This window comes from Delphinus delphis, chromosome X (genome assembly GCF_949987515.2).
Source record: "Delphinus delphis chromosome X, mDelDel1.2, whole genome shotgun sequence".
Classification (NCBI taxonomy): Eukaryota; Metazoa; Chordata; class Mammalia; order Artiodactyla; family Delphinidae; genus Delphinus; species Delphinus delphis.
The window spans coordinates 31,776,417-31,792,180 of record NC_082704.1 but is presented as its reverse complement, the minus strand read 5'-3'; the positions used below and the strand labels follow the sequence as shown (position 1 = coordinate 31,792,180).

General features: G+C 44.1%; 1 protein-coding gene across 1 annotated transcript in view; it reads right to left on the bottom strand.

Annotated features, from left to right (window-relative positions):
• AMOT (angiomotin) overlaps window positions 1-15,764 on the bottom strand; it is a 50,416-nt gene that overhangs the window by 22,247 nt on the left and 12,405 nt on the right. Inside the window, exons 4-7 of the mRNA XM_060002842.1 lie at window positions 12,102-12,612; window positions 7,147-7,291; window positions 6,226-6,318; window positions 3,554-3,699 (exon numbers count right to left, since the gene is read on the bottom strand). Coding sequence (XP_059858825.1) covers window positions 3,554-3,699; window positions 6,226-6,318; window positions 7,147-7,291; window positions 12,102-12,612 — 895 coding nt within the window. The remainder of the gene's footprint in view (window positions 1-3,553; window positions 3,700-6,225; window positions 6,319-7,146; window positions 7,292-12,101; window positions 12,613-15,764) is intronic.

Here is a 15,764-nt window from a genome sequence, read left to right as displayed (position 1 = left end):
TCCCCTTCTCAGCAAGATACCGTATCCCTCGAGGTCAGCAGAGCAGGGTCTGTGAGAGAATCTGTGCTGAACTTGGAAGAGGAAGGAAGTTGTGATTGCAGGAGAAAGTTCTCTGTAAGCCTGAGGCACCATTTCTGTATAGAGCTTAGAGCACAGTGAATGTTGAGTGTCATGGGCAAAAGACTTAATAGGATTAGAAAGATGGAATGGATTTTAGGAAAAGTATCTAAATGAGGACGTTGTAAAGAGAAAGACATAAATATATGCAAGAGTCTTCAGACCATTAAAGTAGTCATAACCGTTCCCTAACCATCTTTTTTTGTTTATTGAGATATAAATGACTTGTAACATTACATGAGTTTCGGGTGTACAACATAATGAGTCAATATATGTGTCAACCTGACCACCTCGATGCAACGCAAAATAGTTAAACCTGAGTGGCCTTGCACTTAGTAGGCTAAGAATATACTCCCTAGAATAAAGGCTTAATTTGGAAAAGTTCCCCTAATTCTCATTTGCTAAGTAGACTAGAGAGGTTTTCCCTAGAAGAACTTCTAAGGAAAATGCATGGTGCCATTTGTAAGCCATAACTAAATTATCTGTTTCTATGAGACATAGGCAGGCATCTGACATATCCCTCTGCCTTCCAACATGACCTGACTTGAGCCATCTCCAACAGATAGAGGGATATATTTTCTATTTGTGAATACTCTTATTGATTTAGAAATGCTCACTAATTTTGTGAAGGAATCACAATGAAGAAACCTTACTAGATTAGTTCCAGGGCTACCTACTCACCTTAAATACCTCCTAAACGTTCTGTACTTAAAAATTTTACCCCAGGAAAAATGAGACCTAGTGGGGGTTGAGTCACAGCAAAAAAGCAAAACTTCAGTTATCAATTCCTGTCTTTGAAGATAAGGGAAAGGAATGTTTTCCTTTGAATATTATGGAGGAGATAGGACAAATACCACCCAGGAGCAGACTCAGCTCTGATAGGCTACTAAAATGAAAAGGAAAATAGGAATCTGTGGATTTTCCCTGAGATGTGGTTTAAAGCCCCTATATGTGCTAGAGGTGATCTGGCTTGAGAGTCTGGAAGGCATTACATGGCCTCTGCCTCTGATTCCACTGGGTAGAAGCTTGCTCTCCCCATCAAAGGTTCCGCCTCCTTTAGCAACAGCAACTCAGAATTTCCCAACGACTAGACTCCATGCAAAAGAACAGGTTGGATGAGGACTAAAAAATTAACAATAATTGAGGAGTTCATGTGAGATATCTCTGACCACTAGATGCCATCATTCAATCCTAGCCCAATCTTTAGAGCTTCTTCTTTAAATTGTAAATCTACATATTTTGGAGCAGGGCCTTGGAAAATAACTAAAAATCTCTGGAACAAATTCCCAGAAAAGCCTCAGAAGTCTGAAGTCAGAAATATATGTCAGGCAACTGTTTCAGTGAGGGCTGCCCGGTGGGAACTACAGATTAAGATCCTCTCCATACAAGTATACTATTTCCATGATTAACAACCAGTTACCACTGAGCCCTCAGACACTGCAAACCAAGATGGTTGCAGAATCTTTGTTTCCATTTATCTCCAACTGGAGGGGCACCCTTCCAGGAGGGGCAGTGGGGCTGTTTATATACCCCAATCTCAAAGCAGTCCAGACAAGCTTCTCATAGTCTGTTGAAAAACAGGGGTCCAATGGGTAAAGCAATTTCTTTTCAAATTAAAAGATGCAGAGGTTACTAAATCTGAACAGGCGCCCACATTTTCTTTTTGGGAGTGGAACCAAAGGATGATTCAGACGGGGAGACAGGCAGCAGGGTCTAGGGAATGAAGAGTCATGAGATTCCAGTTTTATTCCTGGCTCTGCCCAAGACTTGCCATGTGACCACCAGCAAACTACTCAGCGGGTCTCTCAGTTTTCCCTTCTCTAAGAGAATACAGTCTTATCCCTGTCCTGTAATGTACTCTGTCATTTCCTTGCAAAAAGGGAAAAGAAGGGAATATATGAGGTATGGCGAAGGGCTGGCTAAAGGGTGTGCTAAGCTCTTAAGACCTGGACACCAAGCGTGTACAAGTATCCCTCATTTTCAATAAAGCAACTTGGCAGTATTTCTGATCTAGACAACTGATGAAGCAGACATCAGCCTGACTTTATACAACCTGAAGTTTAACAATTAAGCAATTCAGGTTAAAGGACATCATAGGTTAGATGGCATCACCTACTAGAAAAGCATGAGCCCACAATATAGCTCCAACAAGTGTGTTAACACCCACAAAAGAAATCAAAGGATATCTGTAAGTCGGGAGATCTTTAAGAACTAGACATTCTTACTAAGGGAGAGGAAGCAGGCAATGAATGAAAGTAGGAAAGATACCTCACCTGCAATAGCCAGAATGCTCAAGGTTTGGTCACTAAACACTTTTTTATAATCTCAAGTTTATAAAGAGTTCAGCTTCTTATAATGGAGGCTATTTTTTTCTTTTAAAACAATTCCAATTTTAGAATAGACAAGTCAGTGAGATGTGAAATTTTCTTTACCAAGTTACATTTTAGCGTCATTTTTTTGCTGGAATATACCCATTCCCTGAAGTGCAAAACATCTAAGACCTAGTAGTACTCCAATACAATGACAACTGACATCCAAGATTAATGAATAACAGGCCAGCAGCAAAGTTCCCTCTATTTCATATAAACACAGCTTAGTGTTGCAATTGAGTAACATCTACGTTGAGAGTAATCAGATACATATTAATCAGATGCTTAGTAGTTTGGGGGCCCTTGCATTTGTCAAGGAAAGGCTCTATCCTTGCACACAAATAACTGAGAACTTCACCCTACCACATACCTACATTCCAGAACCTAGCCAGTAAGAGCCAGGGCAGAGCTCTTGGCCTACCATAAACTGTAAATGGTCCTTGGATCCCATCCTGTGCCAGGCACCCCAAGATTGCTTCTATTCAAAAATCAATCTGCAAAATAAATCCAACAAGAGGCATAGCCCTCAAGATTCATTTTTTTGCCTGAGAGGACCAACTTCCCACTGAGCATGGGGAGACAAGGACCATTCTGATTTCAACATCCTTGGAGTACCTTAAAATATCTGGAATATATATATGTGTGTGTGTGTGTGTGTGTGTGTGTATACATACACACACGTGTACATATACATATGTAAGTGTATATATATATAATATATATATATATATAATCTGTCATAGGCTTAATTTAAGGCAGGGCTAGGTACACAGTCAGAACTTAGGGAAGGTGGGTGGTTAGCTTATTATATGAATGAGCAAATGAAAATTTATCCTTGACCTTGGTGACTTTCTAATCTGGAGCAAAAAGAAGGAACTTGAAGAGAAGAAAAAACAAATCAAGGTCTACTCACATCAGCACAGTTATAACTAGAAGTAGCAGATGGTACCTTCCTGTTGGGGGATGATGCAGCTGCCAGTTTGCCAAAGTGGGGGGCCCCCAGTGCCCTTGGTTCCCCAGCTCTTCTACCCTCAGGCTCATATGCTACCCGAGGAAACTACACATACCTCTTCCTCCAGCTTTACCACCTTGGCCTGGGCGTTGCTCAGGGCCTGGTCTCGGATTTCAATGTGTCGCCTTTGGTCCTCGTTGGTAGAACGGGCAGTGGCCAGCTCCGCTTCCAGTTTCTCCTTCTCCCGTTGGCTCTCCTTATCTATCAGGACATGAAATATCAATACTGCCATTCCAGAGCTAGCTCAAAACCTTACCTGAGCAAAACTGACAATAATCCCCATTACTAGACGCTCTAGTGTTCTCACACACAGCCACAAGAAGCAGGACACCAAGATCTGGACTCTTATCACTGGCTCTACCACTAACTTGCTGTATAAATTCAGAAGTCACTTAACAATGGTGGTTGTGCAGAAGCAGTGAGAAAGTAGATGTAAAACGTGTTGTGGAAGGTATTATACAAAGAAGAATATACACACATACACATACACACACACATATGTCAGAAGAACAGGTAGGCTTGTCTCCTCAATTTTATTTCTCAGTCTTGTCTTGGCCAATGAGCAATTGAGCCTCCATAAATGTTCCCCATTGTTTCCTCATGACAGTATATTAAATTGATATAAAAATGGTATTTCATAAAATGCATAAAACCGCAAATCCCACCCTTTACTCACTAACATGATTTTCTAACTGAGGTCAATCCATGATCACATTGTAGCTACAGATGACCATGACACATGTAGTTATGCCTCATGCCTTTCTAGGTCCCTCCCCTTTTAACTAGGACAGATCTCATACCAGAAACTCAAATGAGAGGTTTTGATTCTCATTGGGAGGTAGAGTGCCCTTCCTCTCAAGACACTGATATATAAGTTTGTAGGAAAGACTTTAATAGGACAGCCTCACCTTCCTTCCCACTCTGACTTTACATATCTATTCAGATGTACCTTGGGAAGAAATAAACATTTGTTGAATACTTATTGCATACCGAGTATTGTAATAAATTAATCCTCAGAACAACCATACACGGCAGGTGTTGTATTATTCTCTTCTCCATCGTGCATATGAGAAAACAGAGCCTCTGAGGGCTTGAGTAACTTGTACCAGGTCCCACAGTTGGAGAGAAAGTAGTGGAGCCCACACTTAAGGCCAGGTTGTTCTAAGCTTTTTGTACTGTACCACACGGCCTTCTCTTAGGATTGCATTGGTCTGGCCTCTTTAGGGGGCCTTTTCAAGAGGGCTTTCTTGGCTCCTGACATACTTCCAACCCTGTGGCGCCCTGTTGACGCCCAAAGGCAAAAGAAATTAAAGTCATGTCCTCTTCCCTGCCTACTAGGTAGAGTCCACTTTTCCCTTCTAGAACCATTTGACAGTCTTTCACCCTGCTGTGAATACAATTTGACCTACTAAATTACCACATTTTATAAACCAGCAGCAGAACTCCTAGGACACCTGAAATACCATCTCCATGCAGGGAGAAGTGTGAAGTAGCAGATCCAGGGCCAAGAATCCATACATTTTCTGTTTTGTTTTATGCTGGGAGGCTGCCACCCTCTCCACCAGTGAAGTAGCTTCCAAGGTAACTGTGACACTGCAAAAGCAACTTCACAACAATTTACACTAAACACTGATGACACCAGAAAAACTACATTCCTTTCTCTAAGACATACTGACAGAGGAACAGGAGGCTCAGAGAAATGAGGAAGAAAAAAAAAAGCCCTAGTTCTAAAGCCAAAGCACAAGAGAACAACCCAGGAAGGGAGGGAGATATTGTTAAGTGAAGATCAAACAACTTGTAAAAGCTGACTGGAAGCCGCATGGAATGACTTGAAAGGGTCATGTGGAGGCCCAGCAAAGATGGGGCCTGACAAGTCCCCACCAAGCGCCCTCCAGCTGGGAACCACACTGGTGGAGGCTAGGGGTAGGGGATACCAACTATGGGCATCTGCCGGAGTCAGGGTAGATCATCTGTTTTCCCCGACATTCACTCTCCCTATGGACTCAATCCACTGTGTAGTTTTTATTGCTGGTTTTACTGTGGCAATTGGAAAGAATGAGGCATTGTCTAGCTGGGTGGAGTCCATTAGGGACCCGATAAAGAAGAAGATTAATTCATTGTCAGGGTCCTAGGAGTATTTCCAGACAAAGGAAACACTATTAGGAGGAAGACATAGCTCTGCCCTCCCCCACACCCTCCAACTCCACACCAGAGTCACTAGTTGAGGCCTTAGCAGTGGTCTCCCTCCAGCTACCCTTGCAATCCCCCAACATGGAATGATATGATACAATACAGGGTGTTTAAGGGAGCCCCAGGTACAAGTTGGGTATTCTAAGCACTAATCATTAATCCTGCATGTTAATCCCATCTCTTCCAGAGCCAACACATGCAGCCTTCAATGATAAATCCCTTCAATATTAAGGGACCCCAAGTTTATCAAGGTCCTTTTCAGCTAGCATGACAAAAAGCAGGGATTCCAAGGGGCTTCTCTGTTTCAATACAGAAGGAGTTATGTTGATGTGACTAGATGTTGCAGCAAGCAGCCTTCTTGGCCGGAAGGAAAAGAACACAATCTCCCAACTTCATGCTTGAACAGGAAAAAGAATCCTTAGATGACATTCACTCTGCCCTGGCTGTTCTAGAAGGCTAAATAGAACTGTGTAACCTTTTCATACACCTCACTCCCACCCACATATTAATACCTGCAGCTGAAGCTTTCAGACTTACTTTTTGCAAAGAGCTGAGAGATGGTTTTTCTGGTATCTTCTGACCCCTCATATTCCTTCTCTGCAAGCTGCTTGTTGGCCGTCTCTAGACGCTCTGTGGAATTTGGAGACAATCAACAGGGCCCTAAGGACAAACTTCCAAGCACATGCTATTTGCCCTCTAAACAGTGATCTTGGGCAAAACAAGCCTGTCTCTTCTTGTTACACAAGAAGGGGTGACACAGATATAGGTTTGCAAATGTGGATCCCAAAAACCATACTAGACCATGACGGGGAAGGAGGAGGTGAGTACTTTAATACTTTCACTCCTCACTGACAAAACCTTAGTGCAGATTTCTAAATTCCAACCAAGGAATCCATCCCTGAATATATGATAGATTTCATTCACCAGGAAAAAAAATCATCAAAGTTATTACAAAATCTTTAAACCTGGAAAGGAAGAGAGGTAACACAGACTATGGGCACAGGCCAAGTGGGTCCAGGAGACCTAGGAGGGATACTGTCTGATTCACACATCAGTGCATCCCACTTTGATTAAGAAAGCTTAGGACCAGACACTACTGTAGTCACAAAAACCTAGCCTGGTCTATGCTCTGCAATTTGCTGACTATCCTAGTGGGCTGGACAAGACCTAGAAGCCTCGCCATGTGCTCCTTAGCTTAGCCCTTCCCTTCACCATCCTTTTTTTTAAATTGAAGTATAGTTGATTTACAATGTTGTGTTAATTTCTGCTGCACAGCAAAGTGATTCAGTTATACATATTTATATATACATTCTTTTTTTTATATTCTTTTCCATTATGGTTTATCACAGGATACTGAATATACTTCTCTATGCTATACAGTAGGACCTCGTTGTTTACAGTAGGACCTTATTGTTCCCTTCACCATCTTGACTGATGCTTCAGAAGTGATTCCCTCACCTCTCAGATCCCTGTTGAAGTCATGCATCCTTCGAATCTCGCCCTCAAGCTTGTTTCTCATGGCTTTCTCCAGGGCCTCTCTTTTGGAGGATGACTTCACAAGGTTCTCATATGCCTCTGAGACACGCTGGATTTCTGTCTCCACCTGAACAACAACAAAATGAAAGATAGTGATGATGACAGGAAGTTGATGGGGAAGACGATCTGAAAACATATATGTAAATCCTTAATGACAACTTCTCCCAGGGCTTTACAGATGGCCAGGAGGCAAGCATAACACAGTCAGATGAGAAAAGTTTCCTGGAAGAATTTCTAAGTTCAACTTTGAGCTCAGTAATTAACTCACCAGGTCACGAGATTTCCTCAGGTTAAAAACAAATACATGTTTCTGCCTTCAGAGAAGGTGGTAGGAGAGGATAAATTTCATAAGTATAGTTATAAATGATTTTCCTTTCCAAATAAGAATTTCTTAATTTTGAAAATATTAATAATAATGTATATAGTTATTGCAGAGCGTTCAAAGGGCTTTCATATGTTTATTTCAATCCGGGATGATATTGGCCTACACAAGGGTACCTCTCCCCATTTTAGCAGAGAGAAGACTTCAACGGCCTTTTCTAGAGCAAGTCAGTGGCAGAGGTGAACCCTAAAACCCCGAAGCCTCAGCCTCATGTAGTTAGTTCAGTTCAATTTAACAAACATTTACCAGGGGCCAAGTATTACAAGAACTCTTTAAAGCACTGTAGGGTGTGTAGATATGAATGAGGACATTATAACTGCCCTCAAGAAGCTTTCAGTCTAATCAAGTAAAAGAATATAGGGAAAGATACATTATTAAGAAAAGTAGGAGTAAAGTTATAAAGTGTAGGGGAGGAAGAGGTTATTCCTGCTTGGGGGTGAAGTGAGAGGAGAAGAATTTCAGGGAGGAGGTGGCATTTAGAGTCGGATCCTGAAAGCTGGGTCAGATTTCAATGAGCAGAGGTGAGGGGAAGGGTATTCTATTCTGAGTGAGCGAATGCATTCCCAGAATGACCAGTAGTCTCGTTTGGCTGGACACTGTGGGGTACACAGGGGGAAGCTGGTGAGATCTGGCTGCAAAGACAGATTGGAGTCAGATCATAAAAGGGCTTTAATGCCAGGCATTTGGACTTTATCCCGTAGTCAGTGGGAAACCAGAACAGATTTTTTAACAGAAACTCACGATCAGAGTTGTTAACAGAAACTCATGATCAGAGTTGTGTTTTATGACACCCCAGCAAATCTTGTAAAAGGGAAACACACACACACACACACACACACACACACACACACACACACACAACCTCAAAGAGAAAGGGTCCTGCCCTGAATCAGCCCAAATCTGGAAGAAAATAAGAAATTAGACTCCAGAGTCTTTCTGGAACCAGTAGAGTTTCATTGCACATATCACAACCACAGAGATATTTGCATATGATTTGTATAAGATAAGTAAACCTCATGGCCTATTAAGCAATTTTCAAATAAAATTTGACTCCTGCAACCATTCTGCATTCCTTCTCAGCTTTCCACTATCCTCCTTAACAAAGCTCAGGCTACTTTATGGGGAGAAATATCAGGCCCCCCGTGGGAGACTCGGAGAAAGGTGGGGTTACCAAACAACTTAGATTCCACCTGTCCCAGCTCCAAAATGATGCCTGAGGCAGGACTGCCTGCAAACGAATGAGGATTACACCACAGAAAAGAGCAGACTTGAGAGTGTTTTTCTCCTTGCAGATGGCACCAAGATAGCAGCACAGAAGGTGAAAACTGGTGAATGGCATTTAGAGACAAGATCTGCAAGGCCTGAGCCTGATAAAGCTTTTGCATGAAATTCAAGTGCTCAGTAGAGAAAATACACATTTCCATTTGAAAGAGCAGGCTTGGTATTGGTCTGCTCTGGGCAGCCTTTAGGGTACAAGGGTTTCCAGTGCCCCACAGAATGCCACACCTGGAAGGCAGTCCCCATTTTTTGTTTGTTTGTTTATGGTTTTTTATTGAATTATATTTGATGTACAATATTATGTTACAGGTGTACAATATAGTGATTCCCAATTTTTAAAGGTTATACTCCATTTATAGTTACTATAAAATATTGGCTATATTCCCTGTGGTGTACAATATATCCTTGTAGCTTTTAAAAAATATTATTTATTTTATTTATTTTTGGCTGCTTTGGGTCTTCGTTGCTATGCGCGGCCTTCTCTAGTTGTGGCAAGCAGGGGCTACTCTTCTTTGCAGTGTGTGGGCTTCTCACTGCGGTGGCTTCTCTTGTTGCAGAGCATGGGCTCTAGGCACGCAGGTTCAGTAGCTGTGGCTTGTGGGCTCTAGAGCACAGGCTCAGTAGTTGTGGTGTGTGGGCTTAGTTGCTCCGTGGCATGTGGGATCTTCCCGGATCAGGGCTCAAACCCGTGTCCCCTGCGGTGGCAGGCGATTCTTAACCGCTGCGCCACCAGGGAAGCCCTGTACCTTATTTTACACACAATAGTTTGTACTTCCTAATCCCCTATCTCTCTCTCTCTGCTCCCCCTTCCCCTCTCCCCACTCTTAACCCTAGTTTGTTCTCTATATCTTTGAGTCTGCTTCTTTTTTGTTATATTCACTAGTTTGTTTTGTTTTTTAGATTCCACATATAAGTGATAATGTACAGTATTTGTCTTTCTCTGTCTGACTGATTTCACTAAGCATAATGCCCTCCAAGTCCATCCATGTTGCTGCAAATGGCAAAGTTTCATTCTTTTTTATGGCTGAGTAGTATTCCAGTGTGTGTGTGTGTATGTGTGTGTGTGTGTGTGTGTGTGTGTGTGTGTGTGTGTATACATACCACATCTTCTTTATCCATTCATCTGTTGATGGACAGTTAGGTGGCCTCCATATCTTGGCCATTGTAAACAATTTTGCTATGAACATTGGGATGCATGTATCTTTTTGAATTCGTGTTTTTGTTTCTTGCGGATATATACCCAGGAGCGAAGTTGCTGGGTCACATGGTAGTTCTAGTTTTAGTTTTTTGAGAAACCTCCATACTGTTTTCCACAGTAGCGACACTAATTTACATTCCCACCAATAGTGTACAAGGGTTCCCTTTTCTCCTCATCCTCGTGGAAGGCTGTCCCTTTACTCAAGCTGTTCAGAGGACTCTTTCAAGATGTTGTACCGATCCTTTCCCTACCCTCTTTGTAGATACTGTTCCCTCCAAAAGGGCAAGTTGTACATCTGTCAACAGGACCTTCCAGGAAAAGAAGTCACAGAAGGGCGTATCCATTGGTTTGGTCTGCGGGCAGGGGAGAGGGAGGATGGTGGTGGGTTTCCAGACTTATTCTGTCTACTTATTCCCCTCATGAGCCTCGGGCCTTCTTTTTTCTAGCACCAGCTGATATCTACCTTATTCTCCCCACTTTCTTTGTCCTCTTCTCCCCAACCTGTGCCTCTAATGCACTGCAGCACTGGGTCGGCCTTCACTTCTCCCAACACTCAAGCTGTCCCGATTACGCTTGGTTGAGGCATTTTTCCCCATACTGGGGAACAAAACAACAACCCAAATCCTATTCTGCTCCGCTTTCCTGCCACCCACCCTCCCCCTCAAAAAAAAATTCACCATCCTCTGGCAAAGAGAGCCTGCAGAAGATCTGGGTCCATCATCTGTTTACTGCATCAAAGATGGGGTCAGGGCCACCATGAATAGAGAGTTTAGGGAGCAGTATCAACTGTTAAACCTAATCAGCCAATAGGCCAGTCTGCTTCTAGTGTGTGAGTATGATTAATTTATTGTACCAATGTGATGGGGGGGCAGGTATGAGAGGAGGGAGAAAATGTTAAATTATGGGCAAAGCTGGGAAGAAACATTTCTTGCCCAACAACCCCCATCCAGACTTGGGAACACTGGGTAGGTGGTAAGCATTTTTTGCTACATAAAAATACTTAGCTGATAGTAAGCCCTCCTCTTCATTAGGACCCAGATCTGGTGTTTACATATTGTCAGCTTCATTCAGGCCCCTGAAATTTCCACTCCTGGGTGTCTTCTAAGGACAGAGTCGCTGAACAATACCAGGCAACATTCCTTCCCTCCTCCACCTTCACCCTCACCTCCCTGAACAGTCTGCATTGTCAGGAGATCAAACCACAGGAGCTCCACAATGACAAAAGCTGTAAAGAGGCTGCCAAAGGCATAACCCCATTCACCAACAGCCACTGGAAGCCAAGAGGTAAGGTTCCTAGCTTAGGGCACTCAAGAGCTAAAGTCCCAGCCGCAGTAGACTCAGGAGGGGCCCAGGAAAGAATGTGAACTTGGGACATACACTCCTTTTGCTACTTCCTCAGCCTAGGGCTGTCACCTGTCACCCAGCTGTGGTGCTAAGCCCCTCCTGCCCCCCACACACACCAGAGAAATGGAGCAGATGTTGAATTTGATCTGCAGGGAAGGACCAAAGCAAGAAGAGGGAAAAGGAAAGGGTGTTGAAAAAGGGTTACTGTGAGAACTGCCACTCGGAAAAGTACTCTAAGCCCTTTCCAGAACAAGGCAGGGCAGGATCTAACTTCAGTGGTGAGATTTTTCTGGGAACTATGGGTTTATATTTAACATTCAAAATCAGTATTTGGGAAAATATAATCAAAAGGAAAAGTCTTTATGCTGGCAGGTCCTTCACCTACACAGACCTCTCCAGTGTTCTTGACTTTCTGAAGCAGTTTCTCTGCCTTTCGTATTTCTCAAACACTCAATTAAGCTTTCTTGAAGGCTGTGGTGTCTGCGAAATGTTACTTCTGCTAGAAAGACAGGCAGAAGGCTTTTCCAAAGTTTGCTCCATCTATAACCTTGAAATATAAGAATCCTGAAGATGCGCCCATAAGTCATGCAGGGACCCACAAGTGGAGACTTTTACATCGATATTAAACCAATAAGATTTCAAAAAGACTCAAATATCCCCATAGGGGGGCCTCACCTTCTGCAGTCTCGCCACCTTCTCATAGCATCCTTCCAACTCCTGCCGCAAGTTCCGGTTCTCATCTGAGAGAATCTCAACCATCTGCTGGGCTCTGGAAACAATGGCAAAAGGGTCGGCTGGCATTGGCTGATACGAAGCAGACGACTGCTGAGCCCGAGGCATAGCTGAATAGGCTTCTCCTGGCTGCTGCTGCTGCTGCTGCTGCTGGTGATGGTGGTGATGGTGTGGCGGCGGCGGTGGCTGCGGCTGCTGCTGACTCAGGCCAGGCTGGGGGAGACGGTAATGATCCCCCTGGTGAGCCTGGTTAGCAAGGAAATGCTGCTGCGGCCTAGGCAGGTGAGCTGAGTGGTCTCCTTGGTTTGGGACCAAGGGGTGTTGGGCAGGAGATAATCTAGTGGACGGTGGAGACTGCAGCAAGGGTAAGGAACCCCCAGATGTGAGGGAAGAAGTAGGGCTGTGAGGCTGAGAGTTCCGGGCTGACAACGGCAATGAGATGTCCTGCGCTGGCCTGGAAAACATGGAGGGTGTGCTCAGGTTAAGCTCCCTCTAAAGGCACTGGGGAGAGGGGCACAAGAAAGGGAGAAGACGAGGCTCCCAGGGCCCCCAGGCAGCTGAGAAATGAGGAGCAGGAAGGGTTAGACTACGGGGTCCTGTGAATACCTGACCGACAGAGGTGTGATCCCATGCAGGATGGAACCAGAAGATCTCCAAGGTTGCTTTATGAAAATCTAAGCGATGCATCCTTGTACACTGGTTATTCAAGGGGAAGCATTTCAAATTCGTCTTCAACTAGGTAACTGTCACCTCAGGATTTTAAACTAACCCTTTGCTGGCATCCTATATGTGGCCCAGCACACAGAAAGAGTCACAGTTAGAAAGTTCGTCCCACTTGCGCAGAAGGAAACGGCAAACCGTCATCAAAACAACCCTTCATCGTGTTATCTGCAACTTTCTCGGATAATTCATATAGTCACAAAAAATTACTTGAGGATATATAGGTACTTATTACATTAGAGACACCAAATAATTATTGTTGATTACAGTTAATAATTGAATGATGCCTTTAGCAGCAATAATCCCAAGATTTGGAGGGGGTTACAGGCAACGCTACCGTACTATTTTTGACTTAACTGAATCACAAAATGTAAGGACTGGAAAGGCCTTAAAGAAATCCTTTAGTTCAACTCTGTCATTGGACAGAGGGGGAAACTGAGGTACAGAGAGGGGAAGTGATCTGCCAAATATTCCAGGGTGAGTTAGTGGCAGTTCCAGGGTAGAACCTAAGTCCCATTTTCTGGTTCTTTCCACTACTATAATGCAATGATTTCCACTGCTGTTCAGATTCCCAGCCTATTGCTTATAGAAAGTTCTAGAAAGAGAACTTTGGTACGTGGTTTAATGTGACTCTTCCATTTTTGTACCTAATACTGGACTATCAGCCATTAAGGGAAACAATCAGAGTATGCAGATGGATCGCTTCTACCATCACCACGACCAGGAAGAATATGTCGGTATACACTGAAAACAAAAAAACTTGTTCACCCCCTAGCCCATGCCCAGCTACCCTCATATACTCCCACATCCTGTGGATGCCTGTCCTACAGTTGATATTTCTCAATCCGGGGAAGACAGATGGCTAAGAGCACAGGATTTGGATCCCAACAGAGTTTGGAGACCTTTCCTACTGCTTACTAGCTGTGTAACCTTGCTCAAGTTACTTCATCTGCATGAACCTATTTTGTTCCCGAGGTCACAAATGAATTACAAAAATACTGGACTCTTCTCAGTTTTGAGCTCCATAGGAATTACAGAGTCTCATATCTACCTCCCAATGAGAATGGTTGACCCTGTTAGTGATTTTACTTATGGGATATCCACTTAATCTTTGCACTAAATTGCATAAAATTTGTGGTGAAACTGGGACGCATCACCAGGAGCAATTAACTTTTAACAGGCATTCCAGATGCTAAAGCACACCCCTCCCACACACACTCCAGTTGTCATTACTGTTCATTTATCTCTCTCTACAAGAGATCCTCACTATGAGGGATTTTTACAGCTACAAAACCATTCCAAACACTTGCTCACAGATATCCAATAACCCAGATGTTCGCCAGAGCCCTCGAACCTGCTCAAGCCGAAGGCTGTCTCTCAGCCCCATCAATGTGTCTGGTGTACCCACATTCTTCCAATTTCACACATCTGTCACTATAAATAATTGTTGAATATTGAAGAGGGAAAAGTTTTTGTAGACAGAAGAATTTACATGGTTTTTATGATTACAACTGGAAAGTTGCTACCATACATAACCGTTATGTCGAAGAGCTCAAAGCACTCATTCAATCAAAAGCCTGGGAGCTGTTTATAAACTTATTTGGGGGAGAGTCTTTCTGCATTTTTCATGCTGTGGATCTTCAGTTTCCTCAGAGGTAAAATGGACTATGTGCTCTCCTTCCACTTCTAGTAAGAGCTATTATAATTTATATATATCCCTAGAGTTAAAGCATGATGTCCTGGGATTTGCTGGGGCTTTTGTATATCTTGCGCAGAAAAGAGGGGCTTAAATTTCATGTTCTTCAATCCAGATTTCAAATTTTAAGGGGTAAATGACCATATTAACCTTCATCCTCAGTGCCACGGTTTGGAAACCCAAGGCCCGGGAGGTGTTCTCTTTTAAAGACTGAATGCCCAGTTGTGAACTGGGCCTCCTTCCCACAGCTCCCCTGGGTCCCATCAGCAACCCAGACCTCTCTCTGAAACAGACCAGCCACTGGCCTCCCTCCTGCCCTGGCCTCCCTCCTGAAAGGCCCCTCCATGCCCTGGACAGAACATGGCCTCCCAGGGGCCTCGGGAAAGGAGAGACCACAAGGTCTCTGGGAGGAGGTCTCCAGGGTAGGATAAGCCCAGGATGGCAGTGGCCCCAGCCACGACTCTGGGCTCTGCCTAAAGATAAGTGGAGAAAAGGCAGCTGCCCCTTGGGTTCCCCAGGCTGGAAAAGGGAGCAGATTTCAGTGCACCGTGATGTTGGGAAAACCAATGCAGTCCGTCCCTGGCAGGTTTGCAAACACGAAGCAAGATTTGGGCAGTCGCAAAAGGAGAGAAAGCCCTCCAGCCAACGAACTCCATCTGGACTCCGGCATCCGCCCACCATGAAAAAGTAGGACAGTATTAACACTCCTGTGAATTTCCCCCTGAGAGAAGGGGACTGAGGAATGATGGGAGTGGGAGCGAGCTGGGGGAATGTCAGAGGAAGCAAAACTACACTCAAGATTAAAAAATAATCAGAGTAATAGTAATAATAAAGGTGGCAGCTGGGTGAGCGGCACACTCCCCAGGTCCTTCCACTGCACAGCAGCAGGAATCTCTCCCCACTGACACATTAACCAGGAACAACAAGCCGCTTGTAGACCACACAATCACATGATCCCATGGACGCCCTGACCTGCCTCCCTGCCCCTTCCCTCCCTTCATCCTCCTCCTTCCTAAGACAACCTGGGCCCCAGGTGCTCTGCGGAAAAGGAGACCTGACATATACGCAGGAGAGAGGCCAGTGACCAAAATCAGCATCTCCTCAAAGCCGGGGGAAATCCCTCCCAGAGACAGCTTGTGAGGACACAAAGGGAAAGCAAAAGCAGATCCAGTGAGCTGACACAGCAACTT